Raw genomic sequence first — 22970 nt, 5'->3', positions numbered from 1 at the left:
AGTACGCTGACACCCCATACGTGGGGGTAAACCACTGTTTGGGCACATGGCAGAGCCCAGAAGTGAAGGAGCGCCAGCTTTTACTGTTATGCTTACATATGTGACCCCATTTTACAAACTACACCTCTCAATTAACTCATGTAGGGGTGCAGTGATCATATTGACACCATGGGTGTGTGTCAGAATTTTATACCTTTGGGCTGCCATGCGGAAAGACTTGGGAGAAACGGAGGGCTATTTGCCTATTCAAGTTAATGGGTCTGTGCACATGTCGGTGTGTTTCCATGGACTGTGTGTCTGTGGGCAAAACACGCTGGTGTGTCCATTTTTAAAGTCAGCACGGGCCACAAAGCATCCAGCACATGTGCATACGCAAATCATACATGGATGACATCTGTGTGACAAGCATCAGCTCCAGGGAAGAAGCGTTACAGTAAGCGCCGGGGGCTGAACATGACTCTCATCATTCTCCCCTACTCTGCCGGCAAGCAGCATAAGCGGGGGAGTATGATTCTCCTCTGAATAGCGCTTACTGTAACGCTTCTTCCCTGGCACCCATTTCTTGTGATACTGATGCGGCACACGCATTCTTCACGTGTGCTGCAAGTATTACACACACGGACACTGACGTCTCCAGTACGGAAATATCAGGACGTGTGAAAGAGGCGTTATAGCAGGTTTTTATGTTTGACTGCTGTCATGCACTGAAAGACGAGCAGTAACATGTTTATTTACAGGTCCTTCTCAAAAAATTAGCATATAGTGTTAAATTTCATTATTTACCATAATGTAATGATTACAATTAAACTTTCATATATTATAGATTCATTATCCACCAACTGAAATTTGTCAGGTCTTTTATTGTTTTAATACTGATGATTTTGGCATACAACTCCTGATAACCCAAAAAACCTGTCTCAATAAATTAGCATATCAAGAAAAGGTTCTCTAAACGACCTATTACCCTAATCTTATGAATCAACTAATTAACTCTAAACACATGCAAAAGATACCTGAGGCTTTTAAAAACTCCCTGCCTGGTTCATTACTCAAAACCCCCATCATGGGTAAGACTAGCGACCTGACAGATGTCAAGAAGGCCATCATTGACACCCTCAAGCAAGAGGGTAAGACCCAGAAAGAAATTTCTCAACAAATAGGCTGTTCCCAGAGTGCTGTATCAAGGCACCTCAATGGTAAGTCTGTTGGAAGGAAACAATGTGGCAGAAAACGCTGTACAACGAGAAGAGGTGACCGGACCCTGAGGAAGATTGTGGAGAAGGACCGATTCCAGACCTTGGGGAACCTGAGGAAGCAGTGGACTGAGTCTGGTGTGGAAACATCCAGAGCCACCGTGCACAGGCGTGTGCAGGAAATGGGCTACAGGTGCCGCATTCCCCAGGTAAAGCCACTTTTGAACCATAAACAGTGGCAGAAGCGCCTGACCTGGGCTACAGAGAAGCAGCACTGGACTGTTGCTAAGTGGTCCCAAGTACTTTTTTCTGATGAAAGCAAATTTTGCATGTCATTCGGAAATCAAGGTGCCAGAGTCTGGAGGAAGACTGGGGAGAAGGAAATGCCAAAATGCCTGAAGTCCAGTGTCAAGTACCCACAGTCAGTGATGGTGTGGGGTGCCATGTCAGCTGCTGGTGTTGGTCCACTGTGTTTCATCAAGGGCAGGGTCAATGCAGCTAGCTATCAGGAGATTTTGGAGCACTTCATGCTTCCATCGGCTGAAATGCTTTATGGAGATGAAGATTTCATTTTTCAGCACGACCTGGCACCTGCTCACAGTGCCAAAACCACTGGTAAATGGTTTACTGACCATGGTATTACTGTGCTCAATTGGCCAGCCAACTCTCCTGACCTGAACCCCATAGAGAATCTGTGGGATATTGTGAAGAGAAAGTTGAGAGACGCAAGACCCAACACTCTGGATGAGCTTAAGGCCGCTATTGAAGCATCCTGGGCCTCCATAACATCTCAGCAGTGTCACAGGCTGATTGCCTCCATGCCACGCCACATTGAAGCAGTCATTTCTGCCAAAGGATTCCCGACAAAGTATTGAGTGCATAACTGAACATTATTATTTGAGGTTTTTTTTGTTTGTTATTAAAAAACACTTTTATTTGATTGGACAGGTGAAATATGCTAATTTATTGAGACAGGGTTTTTTGGGTTATCAGGAGTTGTATGCCAAAATCATCAGTATTAAAACAATAAAAGACCTGACAAATTTCAGTTGGTGGATAATGAATCTATAATATATGAAAGTTTAATTGTAATCATTACATTATGGTAAATAATGAAATTTAACACTATATGCTAATTTTTTGAGAAGGACCTGTATATCTGTCTTTTTGATCGCGTGTTGTTTAAATTTTTGTTTGGCGGTATGATGATAAAGTATTGTTTTTTGCTTTGGTTTCTTTTTTATAGTGTTCACTAAAGGGGTTAACTAGTGGGACAGTTTTATAGGGCGGGTCATTACAAATGCGGAGATACCAAATATATGTACTTTTATTGTTTAAATTTTGTTTTTCATTCAAATATTTATTTATTGATAGAATAAATATTTTTTTTTAATTTTTTTTTTATATTTTTACTATTTTTTTTTTAAAAATTATTTCTTTCTACGTTTTACACTTTGTCCCACTATGGGGCTATCATTGTGTGCAGTCTGAGAGCTTCTATAGCTACCAGTGCTGCATGTATTTTACACTGACCTGAGAGACTTCCTCATCACCACTGTGCATGACAGGAAGTCTTTCAGCTCTGGAGACCCAGATGTCGTCATGACAACATCATGTCTCCATGGCAGCGATTGGGTCTCCATGACAGCAATCGGTACCGCGCGTCATGCCGCGGGGTCTCCGATCCAAAAGCAGAGGGGCTGTCAACCCCTGTGCCGGCTCCGGAATGCTGTGAGCGTGTTCAATCGCAGCATTTCAGGGGTTAAAGTGCCGGCAATGGTTTTTGACTGCTCCTGACAGTGCCAGGTGTCAGCTGTGAGAATCCGATCGCTATGACGTACTATCCCGTCCATGGGAAGACAGGCCCAGGGCACATGGATGGGATATTATGTCAGATGTCAGAGAGGGGTTGAAGACTTCGCCATGGAAAATAGTGAAACCCTCCAGGCTTGACATAAAGTCAAAAGGTTGTAAAACACTGTAGGGGAAAAAATGTCAAAACCTCTTCCAAACCATTTGAATGAACACTTATTAAAAACCCTCAAAGCAAACACAGTAAAAGTGGATTCCTCTTGAAACACTCAGCAGATTTTTTTTTTTTTTCTTTTCTAAAAAATCTACGTAAACTCATCACTTCTTGATACATTCAACAGATTATTTAAAAACAAGTTTTTGGGGCATTTAAAAAGGTGCTTAACTGATCTAAATATGTGTAGAAAAATTATGATATTAACCTGCCAGTCACAAGAAGTGATTTTCCGTATTTCTTGCCAGAAATTACCATTTTCTGCATGCTATTTTTTTTCTTTATAAATAGCATAAACGAGCATTTTGATATTATAGTGTTCACTGTCTGTCCGCCAAATCTATTTATAATCTGGTTTTGGAAATTGATTGCTTATCGTTGCTTGTGGAATACAATTCTACATGAAACCATGAAAATGTTTCCTGATTGTGAATAAAGACTGATACGGTCTTTTATATGACAAATGAAATAGATCTTATAATAAGCCCAATTAATTTTGTATTAATAAAACATTTTTTCCGCTTGCACTTTGCAGATTACATTGTCACGTCTATTAAAATGTCTTTGGCGGAAAAAAGTTGTTTTGTAGAGTTTTGCTTGCTTTACCCAAATCCTAGGACTTCTCTTTTAATTTCCACTTTGATTTGAACACTTTTGTTAATGTAATGTCTTAGTGCCAGACAAATTAGAGAGCCATTAAATATTTATTTCTGAATCGATTTTTATAGGCAATGCTAAGCTCGAGTACAGCCTTCTACTGACATTTATCATGAAGATCCATTTAGGTAATTTATTAAAACACAGAACTTCAGCAATCATTCAAAATGCTTAGCTTTCAGAACAGCAAAGATGAGCCCATTAAATAATGTATTTTGCCATATCTTCATAGCTTTATCTTTTTATAGTTTTTTTTTTATTTAGTTTAAGTAACTTTTCCAAGTATAACTTGTTTTGTAAAATGCTCACTTCTGCCTAGGAGAAACAAGCCTACTTTCCATTTTAGAGCTCATTTGACTGAATATTCGGCATTTGGTTTTCTTTTTTTTATTTGTACTTACATGGAACGTCGAAAAAAAAACCCATCTATTGCTACCTGGAAGCTGTCAACAAGCAGGCTACCTGTTACAATTATATAAGGAAATGTGTATATTATGTAATACACAACCCATCACATAAGACATCAAGATTAAACTGTGGATAGCATATACGAGAATCTGAGCAGTACATATAGGTTTATCGGAAAATATTCAGCATATCTCTCATTGAAATGCTTAGTGTTTTATGTATTTGAGTCCAGAGAGCGATTCTAAATAGTGATTGACAGCTATCTCCGCATGCACAGTAATACAGGGAAGACTGTCAATCATGAAATAGGACCACCCACTGGACTCTTATACATATACACAGTAGGGAGTATAATTAACAAAATCCAAGGTTTAGTCCCTTATCTCCCCCCCTGGCTATTTTTTGCTTTTGTTTTTCCCTCCTCTACTTCCAAGAGCCATACTGGAAAGCGTGAAAAAAATTCCAAGTGCTGTGAAATTGCAAAAAATAGTGCAATTTCACAGTTGTTTTTTGGAGTTTTTATTTACTATGCTAACTACCGTATTTTTCGGATTATAAGACACACTTTTGATCCCCCAAATTTGGGGGGAAAGTGGAGGTGCGTCTTATAATCGGAATCTGTGTGATGTGCTGTGCTGTAGAGGAGGGGGGCGGCTCTGAAGTGGTGTCGGGGCTGGGGTGGGCTGGTTGCGGGCTGCAGAGACAGCAAGAGTGCACTGCTCCCGCTCATTAGCCCCATGTAATATTCACTGCACCTGCTGTTCATCACCTCAGTGCTGAAGCCGCGTCGAGTTGGTTGACAGGGGAGCAGTACATATTAGGCCGGCGTCGCACTGGCATATTACATCCGATGCAAGAGCATCGGATGGGATATGCTAATGACACTCGGCTCCTGCTCGCAGCAGAGCAGGAGCCGAGTGTCATGCGTCTGTGCTTCGATTATCTCGCACAGGGAGGATCGGAGCACAGCTGCAGAGGAGGCGGAGAAATTAATTTCTCCATCTCCTGCATTGCTGGGGTCCGCTTATAACGCACATCACTCGGATGATATCCGAGTGATGTGCGCTGTCTCACTCGCACCCATAGGCTTATATGGGTGCGAGTGAGCCGAGAGTTTTCCTCGGTCCGAGACAATCGCAGCATGCTGCGATTGTCTCTGACCGAGGAAAACGGCCGACAAAAAGTCGGCTAGTGGGAGCTGCCCCATAGCTGAACATTGGTCCCAGTGCAATGTCACTACATGCCTCCCAGCTGGCAGGCACATGATAAAATAACAAACACTTAACTCACCTTCTGATGATGGCTCCCTGCTCCCAGTTCTCCAATGGCTCTTCCTGTGTCTGTGCCGACATCCGATCATGTGACCGACACAGCACAGTGATGTCATCACTGTGTGCCCAGGTCACATGATCTGATGCTTGGGATACAGGAATTGCAACCAAGGAGCTGAAAGCAGGGTGCCATCATCAGAAGGTGAGTTAAGTGTTTTTTTTTTTTATCATGTGCCTGCCAGCTGGGGGGTATGCTGTGACTGGGGGGCCATGTGTGTCCCTGCAAGGGGGCATGTAGTGACTGGGGGGGCCATGTGTGTGCCTGCAGGGGGCATGTAGTGACTGGGGGTCCATGTGCCTGCCATATAGAGAGAGGTGGGGGCCATGTGCGTGCCAGCAGGGGGCATATAGAGAGAGGGGGGCATGTGCGTGCCGGCAGGGGGGCTTATAGCAACGGGGGGCCATATCCAGGATGAGATGGGGGCAGTGTGCCTACAGCACAGGGGGGCAGTGTGCCAGCACAGCGGGGGCCATGTGCCAGGATGGGGGTTATATAGATACCAGGATGAGGGACATATATATGATTTGTAAGACGAACACTGGCGTCTTATAATCAGGTGCATCTTGTAAAGCAAAAAATACAGTATATGGTAAAACTGACCTGGCAATATAATTATTCAGGTCAGTACGAGTACGCATATATCAAACATGAAGTCTTTTATTTATTTTTTTAAGTGGTGAAAAAAAATTAGGAAATTTGTATGTTAACATTTTGTGCATTTGTCGCTAATTTGTAAGACCCATGACGTTTTTAATTTTTTTGGGATATAGGAGTGTGTGAAGGTTCTTTTTTTGCACCCTAAGCTGACTATTTTTATTACTAATAACATTGTGGGGTAGATAAATAGATGATCGCCTCTTAGTGCATTTTATTGCAATTTTGTGGCTATCAAAAAAACGAGTTCTTACATTTCGATTTTTTTTCTCGTTACGATGTTTACTGATCGCATTAATATATTTTATCATTTGATGGGACACAATCTGAAGGCAACTATACCAAATAGGTGCATTTTTTTAAAAAGAGAAGCATACATCCTATTAATTTGACACATCATTTAGAAATCTCTCAGCTCTGAGCTGTGACAGACTTTTGAGCAGAGGCCCCTGCTCCTCCAGAGACCCCCAACCAAGGTTTATGAACTGGGTTCATGACAACGAAAATGTCTCGGGCATCCTGATGGGAACGTGGAATGATGCGGACCCTTATTGACGCTTGTTAAATACCGCTCTCAATGATTGACAGCGGGATTTAACAGGTTAATAGCCATGAGCGGATCATTGCTCCACATGTGGCTATTAAAGGCAAATGACTGCTGATTACATCATGCGTCATTTGTGGATAGATATGCAGGCTCAGCCTGTGAGCCCGCATCAAAGGGCACGATACATGATGTAAATATATATAATGTCACGAAGGGGTTAATGAAGCTTTTCCCACAAAAATTTACATCGATCTGGTCAGCTCCTCCTGCTCTATTGCATCTTGCCTGCAGATACGATCCCATTTTCAACATGACAGGTTTCCTTTAAGCTAAACCTCAAGTTTACAAAGAAAAGTATTGTAACTGTTCAATTTACAATACATTCATTTATTTGTGACCTGTGCACAGCTATAAATGGATGGAAATGCAATGTGGCCCTCAATATTTTTTTTGCTGTTTGCACAATCTCAACATAGCAGAACAATTTTCAGCCAATTCCTGTCTTTATCAAACATGCTGAACACCACATGTTAACCCCTTTCTGACATTAGACGTACTATCCCGTCGAGGTGGGGTGGGCCCATATGACCACCGACGGGATAGTACGTCATATGCGATCGGCCGTGCTAACGGGGGAGAGCGTCTGATAGCGGCCGGGTGTCAGCTATCGCAGCTGACATCCGGAACTATGTGCCAGGAGCTGTCATGGACCGCCCCCGGCACATTAACTCCCCAGCACACTGCGATCAAACATCATCGCAGTGTTCCGGCGGTATAGGGAAGCATCGCTATGCGTGCTTCCCTGAGACCCCCGGAGCAACGCGATGTGATCGCATTGTTCCGTGGGTCTCTTACCTCCTCCTCCCTGCAGCAGGCCCGGATCCAAAATGTCTGTGGGGGCCTTCCGGGTCATGAAGGGAGGTGGCTTACCAGCGCCTGCTCAGAGCAAGCACTGGTAAGCCTGCAGGAGTGCACGTCAGATCGCTGATCTGACACAGTGCACAGCAAAGTGTCAGATCAGCGATATTACACTATAACATGATGCCCCCCTGGGGCAATGTTATAGTGTAAAAAAAAATATTCACATGTGTAAAAAAAAAAAATAAAAAAAAATTCCTAAAAAAAAATATATTGTTACTATAAATACATTTCTTTATCTAAATAAAAAAAAAACAATAAAAGTACACATTTAGTATTGCCACGTCTGTAACGATCCGACCTATAAAACTGTCTCACTAGTTAACCCCTTCAGTGAACAAAAAAAGGTGGAATAACACGCAATCAAAAAGACGGATATAAATAACCATGGTACCGCTGAAAACGTCATCTTGTCGCGCAAAAAACCGAGCCGCCATACAGCATCATCAGCAAAAAAATAAAAAAGTTAGTCCTCAGAATAAAGCGATGCAGAAATAATTATTTTTTCTATAAAAGTTTTTAACGTATTAAAGCACCAAAGCATAAAAAAGATATAAATGAGGTATCACTGTAATCGTACTGACCCGAAGAATAAAACTGCTTTATCCATTTTACCAAATGCGGAACGGTATAAATGCCTCCCCTAAAAGAAATTCATGAATAGTTGTTTTTTGGTCATTCTGCCTCACAAAAGTCGGAATAAAAAGCGATCAAAAAATGTCACGTGCCTGAAATTGTTACCAATAAAAACGTCAACTCGTCCCGCAAAAAACAAGATCTCACATGACTCTGTGGACCAAAATATGGAAAAATTATAACTCTCAAAATGTGGTAACGCAAAAAATATTTTTTGCAATAAAAAGCGTCTTACAGTGTGTGACGGCTGCCAATCATAAAAATCCGCTAAAATACCCGCTATAAAAGTAAATCAAACCCCACTTCATCACCCCCTTAGTTAGGGAAAAATTAAAAAATGTATTTATTTTCGTTTTCCCGTTAGGGTTAGGGCTAGGGTTAGTGTTGGGGCTAGGGTTAAGGCTACAGTTAGGGTTGGGGCTAAAATTAGGGTTTGGATTACATTTACGGTTGGGAATAGGGTTGGGATTAGGGTTAGGGGTGTGGTTAGGGTTACCGTTGGGATTAGGGATATGGATGTGTTTGGATTAGGGTTTCAGTTATAATTGGGGGGTTTCCACTGTTTAGGCACATCAGGGGCTCTCCAAATGCGACATGGGGTCCGATCTCAATTCCAGCCAATTCTGCGTTAAAAAAAGTAAAACAGTGCTCTTCCCTTCCGAGCTCTCCCGTGCGGCCAAACAGGACAAATTGTACAACAACTTTTGGGGTCCATTTTCTCCTGTTACCCTTGGCAAAATAAAACAAATTGGAGCCGAAGTAAATTTTTTGTGAAAAAAAGTTAAATGTTAATTTTTATTTAAACATTCCAAAAATTCCTGTGAAACACCTGAAGAGTTAATAAACTTCTTGAATATGGTTTTGAGCACCTTGAGGGGTGCAGTTTTTAGAATGGTGTCACACTTGGTTATTTTCTTTTATATAGACCCCTCAAAATGACTTCAAATGAGATGTGGTCCCTAAAAAAAATGGTGTTGTAAGGCCGGCCTCACACAAGCGAGTTTTACGGACGTATGAGCGCATAAACTACGTCCGTAAAATACGCATTACACACGGCCCAATGAATCTCTATGGCCCGGCTCGTATCTGCCGTATATTACGCATCCGTAATATACGGTCTTGTACGGCCGTAGAAAATCGCAGCATGCTGCGTTTGTCACCGTATTGCGCAAAAAAGTCGCCAATGAAAGTCTATGGGAGCGAGAAAAATACGGATTCCACATGGACCAGCAGTGTGACTTGCGAGAAATACGCAGCGGTGTTAGTGAAAAGCCGGTAATTCAATTGCCGGCTTTTCATTTCTCCTTCACAAACCCGACAGGATATGAGACATGGTTTACATACAGTAAACCATCTCATATCCCTTTTTTTTTTGCATATTCCACACTACTAATGTTAGTAGTGTGTATGTGCAAAATTTGAGTGCTGTAGCTGCTAAAATAAAGGGTTAAATGGCGGAAAAAATTGGCGTGGGCTCCCGCGCAATTTTCTCTGCCAGAGTGGTTAAGCTAGTGACTGAGGGCAGATATTAATAGCCAGGAGAGGGTCCATAGTTATTGCCCCCCCCCCTGGCTACAAACATCTGGTTCCGAAAATTGTGCTGATGTAAAGTAGACATGTGGGAAATGTTACTTATTAAGTATTTTGTGTGACATATCTCTGTGATTTTATTGCATAAAAATTCAAAGTTGGAAAATTGCGAAATTTTCGTATTTCCGTTTTTTTTCACAAATAAACGCAGGTAATATTAAAGAATTTTTACCACTGTCATGAAGTACAATATGTCATGAGAAAATAAAATCACCGGGATCCGTTGAAGCGTTCCAGAGTTATAACCTCATTAAGGGACTGTGGTCAGAATTGTAAAAATTGGCCTGGTCATTAACGTGCAAACCACCCTTGGGGGTAAAGGGGTTAATAATAATGTGCTTTCTGGCTGCTTTCTCAGGTAGTCCCATTACAGTGAATAGAGCAATGGTCAAACTTACCACACCACTTCTTTACACACACACGTCTGAGATTCCCATTCTAGTAATTAGTTGGAGTCTCAGCGGTCAGAGACCTAGTGATAACCATATGTTTCATCTTTCCTTACAAGAAAGGACTTAAGATTATTTTTTCCTGTAATAATGCATGTAAAAACTAACTTAAAAAATAATGCAACTTTAGTCATTTTGACAACAGCCCCATACCGAAAAAAAACCAAAACACTTGGTTAAGCTTAGGTCAAGTAGTGGGGCAAATTTGGGCAACCTTACAGATTCTATTCGGAACTATAAAAAAAAATGTTGCTGAATTCAGGGCCAGTTTTAGAGAAAGTGGGGCCCAAAATGCTCACATATTCCACATCAGACAAAATTTTTCTGTTACATTTATAGGTGCAGAGTTCAGGCCATTAACCCCTCAGGGTGGTTTGCACGTTAATGACCAGGCCAATTTTTACAATTCTGACCTCTGTCCCTTTATGAGGTTATAGCTCTGGAACACTTCAACGGATCTTGGTGATTCTGACACTGTTTTCTCGTGACATATTATACTACATGATAGTGGTAAAATTTATTTGATATTACCAGCGTTTATTTATGAAAAAAAAAAAAGTAAATTTGTCGAAAATTTTAAAAATTTCGCAATTTTCCAACTTTGAATTTTTATGTCTTTAAATCAGAGATATGTCACAAAATACTTAATAAGTAACATTTCCCACATGTCTATTTACATCAGCACAATTTTGGATCAATTTTTTTTTTTTTTGTTAGGGAGTTTTAACCCCTAAACCCCAAAGCCTGTTTTCAACTTCCTGACCAGGCCATTTTTTTAAATTCTGACCACTGTCACTTTGAGGTCATAACTCTGAAACGCTTCAACTGATCCTGGTGATTCTGATACTGTTTTCTCGTGACATTTTGTACTTTATGATGGTGGTAAAATTTCTTCGATTTGACTCGCGTTTATTTGTGAAAAAAAATGGAAATTTTGAAAATTTTGCAATTTTTAAACTTATAGTTTTTATGCCCTTAAATTAGAGAGTCATATCATACAAAATAGTTAATAAATAACATTACCCACATGTCTGCTTTAGGCTGGTTTCACACTTGCGTTTTGATCTGCAGTGTTTTAAAAAAAACCGCATGTGGTGAAAAAACGCATGTAAACGCGTGTAAACGCTGCTTTTTTTTTAGACACATGCGTTTTTTGCGCAAAAAAGCGGGAAAACGCGGCATTTTTCCGCGTTTACATGCGTTTTTTCCCGCATTTGCGTTTTTGAAACGCATGCTGACAAGTGTGTGACAGCTGCCAATCATCAAAATCAACTAGAAAACACACTATTAATAGAATTAGCTAGGGTTAGGGTTAGGAATAGGGTTAGGATCCCTAGGGTTAGGGTTAAGGGTAGCTTTTTATTAGAATGTCCTGGTCACCAGGTCACTGATAAGCCACCCCCCACCATCAAGGTGATAAAGGGATCCAAACCCTACCCCTACCCCTAAGGATCCAAACCCTAACCCTACCCCTACCCCTAAGGATCCAAACCCTAACCCTAACCCTAGGGATCCAAACCCTACCCCTAACCATACCCCTAACCATAACCCTTGGGATCCTAACCCTAACCCTAGGGATCCTAACCCTAACCCTAAGGGTTAGGGTTAGGATCCCTAGGGTTAGGGTTAGGATCCCTAGGGTTACTAGGGATCCTAACCTTAGGGTTAGGTTTAGGGATAGGATCCCTAGTAACCCTAGGGTTAGGGTTTTCTTGTTTTTTCTTGTGTTTAGGGTTAGGCTAGGTTCACATTGCGTTAGGGCAATCCGTTTAGCGCTAGCGGATTGCGCTAACGCAATGTTTATTTAGGGGCCGCGTTCAGGGGTCGCGTTAACGTCCCCGCTCTCGCAGATCCCCGATCTGCGAGAGCGGGGAACGGACCTCGGGCGTGCCGCGGACGCTGCAAGCAGCGTCCGAGGCGCATCACAGAAGAACGGCACATCACTAGCGCGAGCCGAAAAAGTCACGCGCTAGTGAGGCGCTGCAGGCGAAATTTACATTGCTGTCAATGGGTGCGCTAGCGGACCCGTTGCACGGCGTTAATTGCGACATTTTCGTCGTGCAACGCTGTCCGTTAGCGATCACCCACTAACGCAATGTGAACCTAGCCTTAGGATTAGGGTTTGCTTGATTTTTCTTGTGTTTTCTTGTGTTTTTCGGTAAAAACGCATGCGTTTTTAACGCAAGCAAACACATGTGCTTAAAAACGCATGCGTTTACATAGACAGCAATGCATTTTTTTGCCGCGAATAAACGCATGCGTTTTTTTGCGGCAAAAAAACGCCGCTAAAAATTACTACATGTTGCATTTCTGCAAATGAACGCACACGTCAAAAAACGCATGCGTTGCCGAAAACGCGTCAAAACGCACGCTAAAAAACGCATGCATTTTTTAATGTTAAGTATAGGAAAAAAACACGCGTTTTTTAGCGCTAAAACGCTGCAGATCAAAACGCAAGTGTGAAACCAGCCTTACATTAGCACAATTTTGGAAACAGAATTTTTTTTCGTTAGGAAGTTATAAGGGTTAAAAAATGACCAGTGATTTCTAATTTTTACAACAAAATTTTCCAAACTATTTTTTTAGGGACCACCTCACACTTGAAGTGACTTTGAGGGGTCTATATGACAGAAAATGCCCCAAAGTGACACAATTCTAAAAACTGCACCCCTCATGGTACTCAAAACCACATTCAAAAAGTTTATTAACCCTTCAGGTGCTTTACAGGAATTTTTGCAATGTTTAAAAAAAAATTGAACATTTAACTTTTTTTCTCAAATTTTTTTCTTCAGATCCAATTTGTTTTATTCTACCAAGGGTAACAGGAGAAATTGGACCACAAAGGTTGTTGTACAATTTGTCCTGAGTACGCTGATACCCCATATGTTGGGGTAAACCATTGTTTGGGCACATGGCAGAGCTCGGAAGGGAAGGAGCACCATTTGACTTTTCAAAGCAAAATTTTCTGGAATTGAGATAGGACGCCATGTCGCGTTTGAAGAGCCACTGATGTGCCTAAACAGTGGAAACCCCCCCCCAAGTGAAACCATTTTGAAAAGGAACTAATCTAGATGTGTGGTGAGCACTTTGAACCTCCAAGTGCTTCACAGAAGTTTATAATGTAGAGCCGTAAAAAAAAAAAAAAAATTCACAAAAACTGATCTCTTTGCGCCAAATTTTTTATTTTCCCAATGGTAACAGGACAAATTGGCCCCAAAAGTCGTTGTGCAATTTGTCCTGAGTACGCTGATACGCCGTGTGTGGGGGTAATCCACTGTTTGTGCGCATGGCAGAGCTCAGAAGGAAAGGAGCGCCTTTTGACTTTTCAATGCAAAATTGGTTGGAATTGAGATCTGAACCCATGTGGCGTTTGGAGAGCCCCTGATGTGCCTAAAGAGTGGAAACCCCACACAAGTGACCCCTGTTTGGAAAGAAGACCCCCTAAGGAACTTATCTAGATGTGTGGTGAGCACTTTTAACCCCCAAGTGTTTCACTACAGTTTATAACGCAGAGCCGTGAAAATAAATAATATTTTTTTTCCACAAAAATTATTTTTTACCCCCCAGTTTTGTATTTTCCCAAGGTTAACAGGAGAAATTGGACCCCAAAATTTGTTGTCCAATTTGTCCTGAGTACGATGATACTCCATATGTGGGGTAAACCCCTGTTTGGGCTCACGGGAGAGCTCGTAAGGGAAGGAGCACTGTTTTCATTTTTCAACGCAGATTTTGCTGGAATTGAGATCCGACACCATGTCGCATTTGGAGAGCCCCTGATATGCCTAAACAGTGGAAACCCCCCCAATTCTAACTGAAACACTAACCCAAACACACCCCTAACCCTGATCCCAACCATAACCCTAACCACACCCCTAACCCTAATCCCAAACGTAAATGTAATCCAAACCCTAACTTTAGCCCAAACCCTAACCCTAGCCCTAATGGGAAAATGGAAATAAATACATTTTTTAAAATTTTATTATTTTTCCCTAACTAATGGGGTGATGAAGGGGGGGGGGTTTGATTTGCTTTTATAGCGTTTTTTTGGCGGATTTTTATGATTGGCAGCCATCACACACTAAAAGATGCTTTTTATTGTAAAAAATAGTTTTGCATCACCACATTTTAAGAGCTATAATTTATCCATATTTTAGCCCATAGAGTCATGTGAGGTCTTGTTTTCTGCGGGACGAGTTGACATTTTTATTGGTACCATTTTCGGGCACATAACATTTTTTGATCACTTTTTATTCTGATTTTTGTCAGGCAGAATGAACAAATACCAGCATTTCCTGAATTTCTTTTAGGGGGGCGTTTATACCGTTCCACGTGTGGTAAAATTGATAAAGCAGCTTTATTCTACAGGTCAGTACGATTACAGCGATACCTCATTTATATCATTTTTTTATGTTTTGGCGCTTTTATACAATAAAAACTATTTCATATAAAGAATAATTGTTTTTGCATCGCTTTATTCTGAGACCTATAACTTTTTAATTTTTCTGCTGATGATGCTGTATGGTGGCTTTTTTTTTGTGGAACAAGATGACGTTTTCAGCGGTACCGTGTTTATTTATATCCGTCTTTTTGATCGTGTTATTCCATTTTTTGTTCGGCGGTATGATAAAACTGGTCTACAGAAAAAAAAAATTTCTGGCATGGACTTTAACCCCTTCACCCCCAAGGGTGGTTTGCACGTTAATGACCGGGCCAGTTTTTACAATTCTGACCACTGTCCCTTTATGAGGTTATAACTCTGAAACGCTTCAACGGATCCCAGTGATTCTGACATTGTTTTCTCGTGACATATTGTACTTCATGATAGTGGTAAAAATTCTGTGATAGTACCTGCGTTTATTTGTGAAAAAAACGGAAATTTGGCGAAAATTTTGAAAATTTCGTAATTTTCCAACTTTGAATTTTTATGCAATTAAATCACAGAGATATGTCACACAAAATACTTAATAAGTAACATTTCCCACATGTCTACTTTACATCAGCACAATTTTGGAACCAAAATTTTTTTTTGTTAGGGAGTTATAAGGGTTAAAAGTTGACCAGCAATTTCTCATTTTTACAACACCATTTTTTTTTAGGGACCACATCTCATTTGAAGTCATTTTGAGGGGTCTATATGATAGAAAATACCCAAGTGTGACACCATTCTAAAAACTGCACCCCTCAAGGTGCTCAAAACCATATTCAAGAAGTTTATTAACTCTTCTGGTGCTTCACAGGAATTTTTGGAATGTTTAAATAAAAATGAACATTTAACTTTTTTTCACAAAAAATTTACTTCAGCTCCAATTTGTTTTATTTTACCAAGGGTAACAGGAGAAAATGGACCACAAAAGTTGTTGTACAATTTGTCCTGAGTACGCTGATACCCCATATGTGGGGGTAAACCACTGTTTGGGCGCATGGGAGACCTCGGAAGGGAAGGAGCGCCGTTTGACTTTTCAATGCAAAATTGACAGGAATTGAGATGGGACGCCATGTTGCGTTTGGAGAGCCACTGATGTGCCTAAACATTGAAACCCCCCACAAGTGACACCATTTTGGAAAGTAGACCCCCTAAGGAACTTCTCTAGATGTGTGGTGAGCACTTTGACCCACCAAGGGCTTAACAGAAGTTTATAATGCAGAGCCGTAAAAATAAAACAAAAATTTTTTCCCACAAAAATTATTTTTTAGCCCCCAGTTTTGTATTTTCCCGAGGGTAACAGGAGAAATTGGACCCCAAAAGTTGTTGTCCAATTTGTCCTGAGTGCGCTGATACCCCATATGTGGGGGGGAACCACCGTTTGGACGCATGGAAGGGCTCGGAAGGGAAGGAGCGCCATTTGGAATGCAGACTTAGATGGAATGGTCTGCAGGCATCACATTGCGTTTGCAGAGCCCCTAATGTACCTAAACAGTAGAAGCCCCGCACAAGTGACCCCATTTTGGAAACTAGACCCCCCCAAGGAACTTATCTAGATGTGTTGTAAGAACTTTGAACCCCCAAGTGTGTCACTACAGTTTATAATGCAGAGCCGTGAAAATAAAAAATCTTTTTTTTTTCCCACAAAAATTATTTTTTAGCCCCCAGTTTTGTATTTTCCCAGGAGAAATTGGACCCCAAAGGTTGTTGTCCTATTTGTCCTGAGTACGCTGATGCCCCATATGTTGGGGTAAACCCCTGTTTGGGCACACGGGAGAGCTCGGAAGGGAAGGAGCACTGTTTTACTTTTTCAACGCAGATTTGGCTGGAATTGAGATCGAACGCCATGTCGCGTTTGGAGAGCCCCTGATGTGCCGAAACAGTGGGAAACCCTCAATTATAACTGAAACCCTAATCCAAACACACCCCTAACCCTAATCCCAACAGTAACCCTAACCACACCTCTAACCCTGACACACCCCTAACCCTAATCCCAACTCTATTCCCAACCGTAAATGTAATCTAAACCCTAACCGTAACTTTAACCCTAACCCTAACTTTAGCCTCAACCCTAACTGTAGCCTTAACCCTAGCCCCAACCCTAGCCCTAACCCTAGCCCTAACCCTAGCCCCAACCCTAGCCCTAGCCCTAACCCTAGCCCTAACACTAGCCCCAACCGTAACCCTAACCCTAGCCCTAATGGGAAAATGGAAATAAATACATTTTTTTTTATTTTTCCCTAACTAAGGGGGTGATGATGCAGGGTTTGATTTACTTTTATAGCGAGGTTTTTAGCGGATTTTTATGATTGGCAGCCGTCACACACTGAAAGACGCTTTTTATTGCAAAAAATATTTTTTGCGTTACCACATTTTGAGAGCTATAAATTTTCCATATTTTGGTCCACAGAGTCATGTGAGGTCTTGTTTTTTGCGGGACGAGTTGACGTTTTTATTGGTAACATTTTTGGGCACGTCACATTTTTTGATCGCTTTTTATTCCAATTTTTGTGAGGCAGAATGACCAAAAGCCAGCTATTCATGAATTTCTTTTGGGGGAGGCGTTTATACCATGGTTATTTATATCTGTCTTTTTGATCGCGTGTTATTCCACTTTTTGTTCGGCGGTATGATAATAAAGCGTTGTTTTTTGCCTCGTTTTTTTTTTTTTTTCTTACGGTGTTTACTGAAGGGGTTAACTAGTGGGCCAGTTTTATAGGTCGGGTCGTTACGGACGCGGCGATACTAAACGTGTACTTTTATTTATTTTTTTTTTATTTAGATAAAGAAATGTATTTATGGGAATAATATACATATTTTTTTCATTATTTTGGAATATTTTTTGTTATTTTTTTTACACATTTGGAAACATTTTTTTTTACTTTTTTACTTTGCCCCGGGGGGGGGGGGGGACAATACAGATCGGTGATCTGCCAGTTTGCATAGCACTCTGACAGATCACCGATCTGAGAGAAGTGCAAGCTGCTTCACAGTGCCTGCTCTGAGCAGGCTTCTGTGAAGCCACCTCCCTCCCTGCAGGACCCGGATCCGCGGCCATCTTGGATCCAGGTCTGGAGCAGGCAGGGAGGGAGGTAAGACCCTCGCAGCAACGCGCCCCCTCCCTGCGCGATGCTTTCCTGCACCGCCGGCACATCGCGATCATGTTTGATCGCGGTGTGCCGGGGGTTAATGTGCCGGGGGCAGTCCGTGACCGCTCCTGGCACATAGTGCCGGATGTCAGCTGCGATAGGCAGCTGACACCCGGCCGCGATCGGCCGCGCTCCCCCTGTGAGCGCCGCCGATCGTGCTGGACGTACTATCCCGTCCGTGGTCATGGGGGCCCACCCCACCTCGACGGGATAGTACGTCCGATGTCAGAAAGGGGTTAAGAACAGTTTTTGACTAATTTGAGGGTGCTGAATTCAAATCTGATCTTAAAAATTTCTGTATCACATCACGTTTTTGCGCTACTGGTATATACCCCATTTTCAAGAAATCCATGATAAATATACCATATATACTCGAGTATAAGCCGACCCCCCTAATTTTACAGCAAAAAGCTGGGAAAACTTATTGACTCGAGTTTAAGCCTAGGGTGGAAAATGCAGCAGCTACCGGTAAATGTCAAAAATAAAAATAGATACCAATAAAAGTAAAATTAATTGAGACATCAGTAGGTTAAGTGTTTTTGAATATCCATATTGAATCAGGAGCCCCATATAATGCATACAGTTTATTATGGCCCCATAAGATGCTCCATACAAAATAGGCCCCATATAATGCTCCATACCTTTCATTATGGTCCCATAAGATGCTCCATACAAAATAGGCCCCATATAATGCTCCATACAGTTCATTATGGCCCTATAAGATGCTCCATATACAAATACGCCCCATATAATGCTCCATGCAGTTCTTTATGGCCCCATAGAATGCCCCATATAATGCTCCATGCAGTTCTTTATGGCCCCATAGATGCCCCATATAATGCTCCATGCAGTTCTTTATGGCCCTATAGATGCCCCATATAATGCTCCATGCAGTTCTTTATGACCCCATATAATGCTCCATGCAGTTATGTCCCCATAGATGCCCCATATAATGATCCATGCAGTTATGGCCCCATAGATGCCCCATATAATGCTCCATGCAGTTCTTTATGGCCCCTAGATGCCCAATATAATGCTCCATGCAGTTCTTTATGGCCCCATAAGATGGCCCGTATAATGCTCCATTCAGTTCTTTATGGCCCCGTAGATGCCCCATATAATGCTTTATGCAGTTCTTTATGGCCCCATAAATGCCCCATATAATGGTCCATGCAGTTCTTTATGGCCCCATAAAATGACCCATATAATGCTCCACGCAGTTATGGCCCAATAGATGCCCCATATAATGCTCCACGCAGTTATGGCCCCATAGATGCCCCATATAATGCTCCATGCAGTTCTTTATAGCCCCATAGACGATCCATATAGCATTGTGCCACATGTAATGCTGCTGCTGCACTTAAAAAAAAAATGACATGCTCCTCTCTCGCTGCTGCCCCTCAGCGTCCCATCTCTCCGTACTGACTGTTCAGGCAGAGGGCTGCACGCACACTAATACGTCATCGCACCCTCTGACCTGAACAGTCACTGCAGATGACGCGGAAGACGAGACGGCGGTGGAACACGGAAAGGTGAATGACGTACTCACCTGCTCCCGGCGCTCCTGACGTGGTCCCTGCATGTCCCAAGTCTCCGGGAGCGGCAGCTTCTTCCTGTAGTGAGCGGTCACATGGTACCGCTCATTACGGTAATGAATATGCGGCTCCACCCCTATGGGAGTGGAGTCCATATTCATAACTTTAATGAGCGGTACCAGTGACCGCTGAACAGGGGAAGAAGCTGCCGTGCCCGAAGATCATGGGACATGCAGGGACCGCATCAGGAGCGCCGGGAGCAGGTGAGTATTTGACAGGCGTCGCTCCCCCTTACCCGCCGACCCGCCTGCCTTTCATGACTCGAATATAAGCCGAGAGGGGCACCTTCAGCCCATTTTTTGGGGCTGAAAATCTCGGCTCATACTCGAGTATATACGGTAAGTAGTGTATGAAAAGTGGAGGTTTATACGGTTCACTAAGGTAAATTTAGTTTTCATTTAGTCTCCCAATAAATGTGAGAATATCTTTGGTTTCTTTGAACATGCATAATTCCCATTTGTTATGATAACACCCTTGTTTTCTGTGCTACCGGACAGTAGAGCTACAGCAGAGCATTGGGTGAAAACTAAATGGCCTCAGCGACCGAGTTTGGCATCTGGCGATAAGAATGTCATCCATGATCCTCTATTGGATAGGAAGAACATTGTCTTTCCTCCATTACACATAATACTTGGATTGATGAAGCAGTTCATCAAAGCTCTCAATCACAGTGGAGAATGCTTTGGCTATATATGTTCAACTTTTCCTGGTCTTAGTGAAGAGAAGAAAAAAGCTGGAATATTTGATGGACCTCAAATAAGAACACTTATGAGAGACCCAAATTTTATCACATCAATGAATGAGACTGAAGAAAGATCTTGGAATGCATTTTGTAATGTGGTGCAGAATTTTCTAGGGAATAAGAAAGCAGACAACTATGAAGAGATTGTGGAAGAGCTACTAATGAGTCTGCAAAATCTTGGATGTAGAATGAATATGAAGATTCACTATTTACACAGCCATTTGGACTTTTTTCCAGAGAACCTTGGGGATGTGAGCGAGGAACAAGAGGAGCGTTTTCATCAGGACATTAAAGCAACGGAAGAACGGTATCAAGGCCGGTGGGACTCACATATGATGGCTGACTATTGCTGGAGCTTGATGAGAGACAACCCAGAAGCTGTACATCACAGATCAGCCAAGAAAAGAAAGTTAAAATAACTGCCATTTGTCATTCATCTGTGTGCCATATATATGTGTTTTTATATTTTGTAGTTTAATTCTGTAAGTATATTTGATTTGCTGTACATAGACTTTGTAATCTTTGTTATTCCTTTATTAAAAATATACAATGTAGTATCGAAAATCATGTGTTTTTATCATAAAACATTAGATAGTAATTTTCATCAAAAATTGAAAATCTCAAAATCCTTATGTGATAGCCAAAAACTGAGTTCATATTCGTAATCAGCAGGTAAAATTGACTTAAAATATGTTTTAAAACCTTGTGCCAGAAAAATTGTGTTGACCAGTGTAATAAAGCGTTGTTTTTTGCCTGTTTTTTTTTATATTTTTTTACCGTTAACAAGTGGGACAGTTTTATAGGTCGGGTCGTTACGGCCGCCGTGATACTAAATATGTGTACCTTAATTGTTTTTTTTATTTAGATAAAGAAATGTATTTATTGGAACAATATATATTTTTTTCATAATTTGGGGTTCTTTGGTTTTGTTGTTTTTTTTTATACATGTAAAAAATTTTTTTTGTTTTTACTTTTTTACTTAGTCCCAGTGTGGAACATCACAGTATAGTGTCAGATCGCTGATCTGACCCTTTGCAAAGCACTGTGTCAGATCAGCGATCTGACAGGCAGTGCTCCAGGCTTGCCGGCGCCTGCACTGAGCAGGCACTTTCAAGCCACCTCCCTGCAGGACCCGGAAGGAGCCCCACGGCCATTTTGGATCTGGGGCCTGCAGGGAGAAGGGCGTAGGAGACCCTCTGAACAACGCGATCACATCGCGTTGTTCTGTGGGTCTCAGGGAAGCAAGCAGGGAGCCCCCTCCCTGCGCGATGCTTCCCTATGCCGCCGGAACACTGCAATCGGGGGTTAATGTGCCGTGAGCGGTCCGTAACCACTCCTGGCACATAGTGCTGTATGTCAGCTGTAATAATCAGCTGACACCTGGCGGTGATCGGCCGTGCCACCGTAAGCGTGGCCGATTGCCTATGACGTACTATCCCGTCCCTGGAAATTAAGTCCCAGGTCACCTCAACGGGATAGTACGTCATATGAGATTAAGGAGTTAATCGAGCATGATCGACAATAATGAAGTTGTTCAACGTTTTTCCGAGTTTCTTTACACCAACTGAGGAAGAATGATGGAGACAGACAGTCCTCAATACAGTATAATTCAGGTCCCATATAGTATAGTGCACTCCCCATGGTCCTTGATAGTGTATTGGAACCACACAGTGTAATGCAGCCCCTCCCCACACACTCATGCAGTATAATGCAACCTCTCCCCACACACAGTATAATGCAGCCCCTCCCCCCACACATGCAGTGTAATGCAGCCCCTCCCAACACAGTATAATGCAGCCCCTCCCAACACACAGTATAATGCAGCCTCACAAGGTATAATGCAGCCCCCACATATACACAGTATAATGCAGCCCCTCCCCACATACACAGTATAATGCAGCCCCGGAAACAGTATAATGCAGCTCCTCCCCACACACGCAGTGTAATGCAGCCCCCCACCCACAGTATAGTGCAGCTCCCCCCCACACACAGTACAGTGCAGATCCCCACACACACAGTACAGTGCAGCTTCTACCACACACAGTACAGTGCAGCTCCCCCAATGCACTTTATAGTGCAGCTCCCTCAAAACACACAGTACAGTGAAGCTCCCCCAACAAACATTGCAGCTCCCCCCAAGCACACAATACAGTGCAGCTCAACCAACACGCATTGCAGCTCCCTCCAACAGGGAAATGCAGGGATGACGTGTGTCATTGCACGCCCGCTGAGTCACGAGCAGAGGGAGAGTGATGGGAGAGGGAGTGTCATCTGACACTTGCTCCTCCCATCACTGCTTTCAACTGTATTGGCATCTGTGATGTCGATAAGTTGAATGAGCGATTGGTGGGGTGGTGCCGGGCCCCTCTTAATCAGGAGTCCCATAGCGGCCAGGTGGTGTGTGTCTATTAGTAGCTGGGGCCCTAGGCAGCCTGCCCCTAACGCCTGGCTGAAACTATAGCAATAGTCTTCCACAACACAGAGCTGAGAGATTTCTAAATGATGTGCCAAATTTATAGGGTGTGTGCTACCTAAAGAATTTTGTACATCGTACTGCAGTGGACTTTTCTTCAAGACTGGAGTATGAAATTCCAGGATTTTTTTTTTTTTTTTGATGAATCATCCCCAGTCACTGCACATTTACAATATTT

The 22970-nt window shown here is 42.2% G+C and overlaps 1 protein-coding gene across 3 annotated transcripts in view; it reads left to right on the top strand.

Annotated features, from left to right (window-relative positions):
* FBXL17 (F-box and leucine rich repeat protein 17) overlaps positions 1-22970 on the top strand; it is a 934277-nt gene that overhangs the window by 314613 nt on the left and 596694 nt on the right. Inside the window, exon 7 of one of the 3 annotated variants that reach the window (XM_077290013.1) lies at positions 20557-21140. The exons of the other annotated variants lie outside the window; for them this stretch is intronic. Coding sequence (XP_077146128.1) covers positions 20557-20611 — 55 coding nt within the window. The 3' untranslated portion in view covers positions 20612-21140. Of the gene's footprint in view, positions 1-20556; positions 21141-22970 lie in introns of those variants that run through there. 3 annotated transcript variants of the gene reach the window in all.

Source organism: Ranitomeya variabilis, chromosome 1, assembly GCF_051348905.1.
Source record: "Ranitomeya variabilis isolate aRanVar5 chromosome 1, aRanVar5.hap1, whole genome shotgun sequence".
NCBI lineage: Eukaryota > Metazoa > Chordata > Amphibia > Anura > Dendrobatidae > Ranitomeya > Ranitomeya variabilis.
Note: the sequence above shows the minus strand (reverse complement) of the source record. Positions and strands in the feature narration are given on the sequence as shown.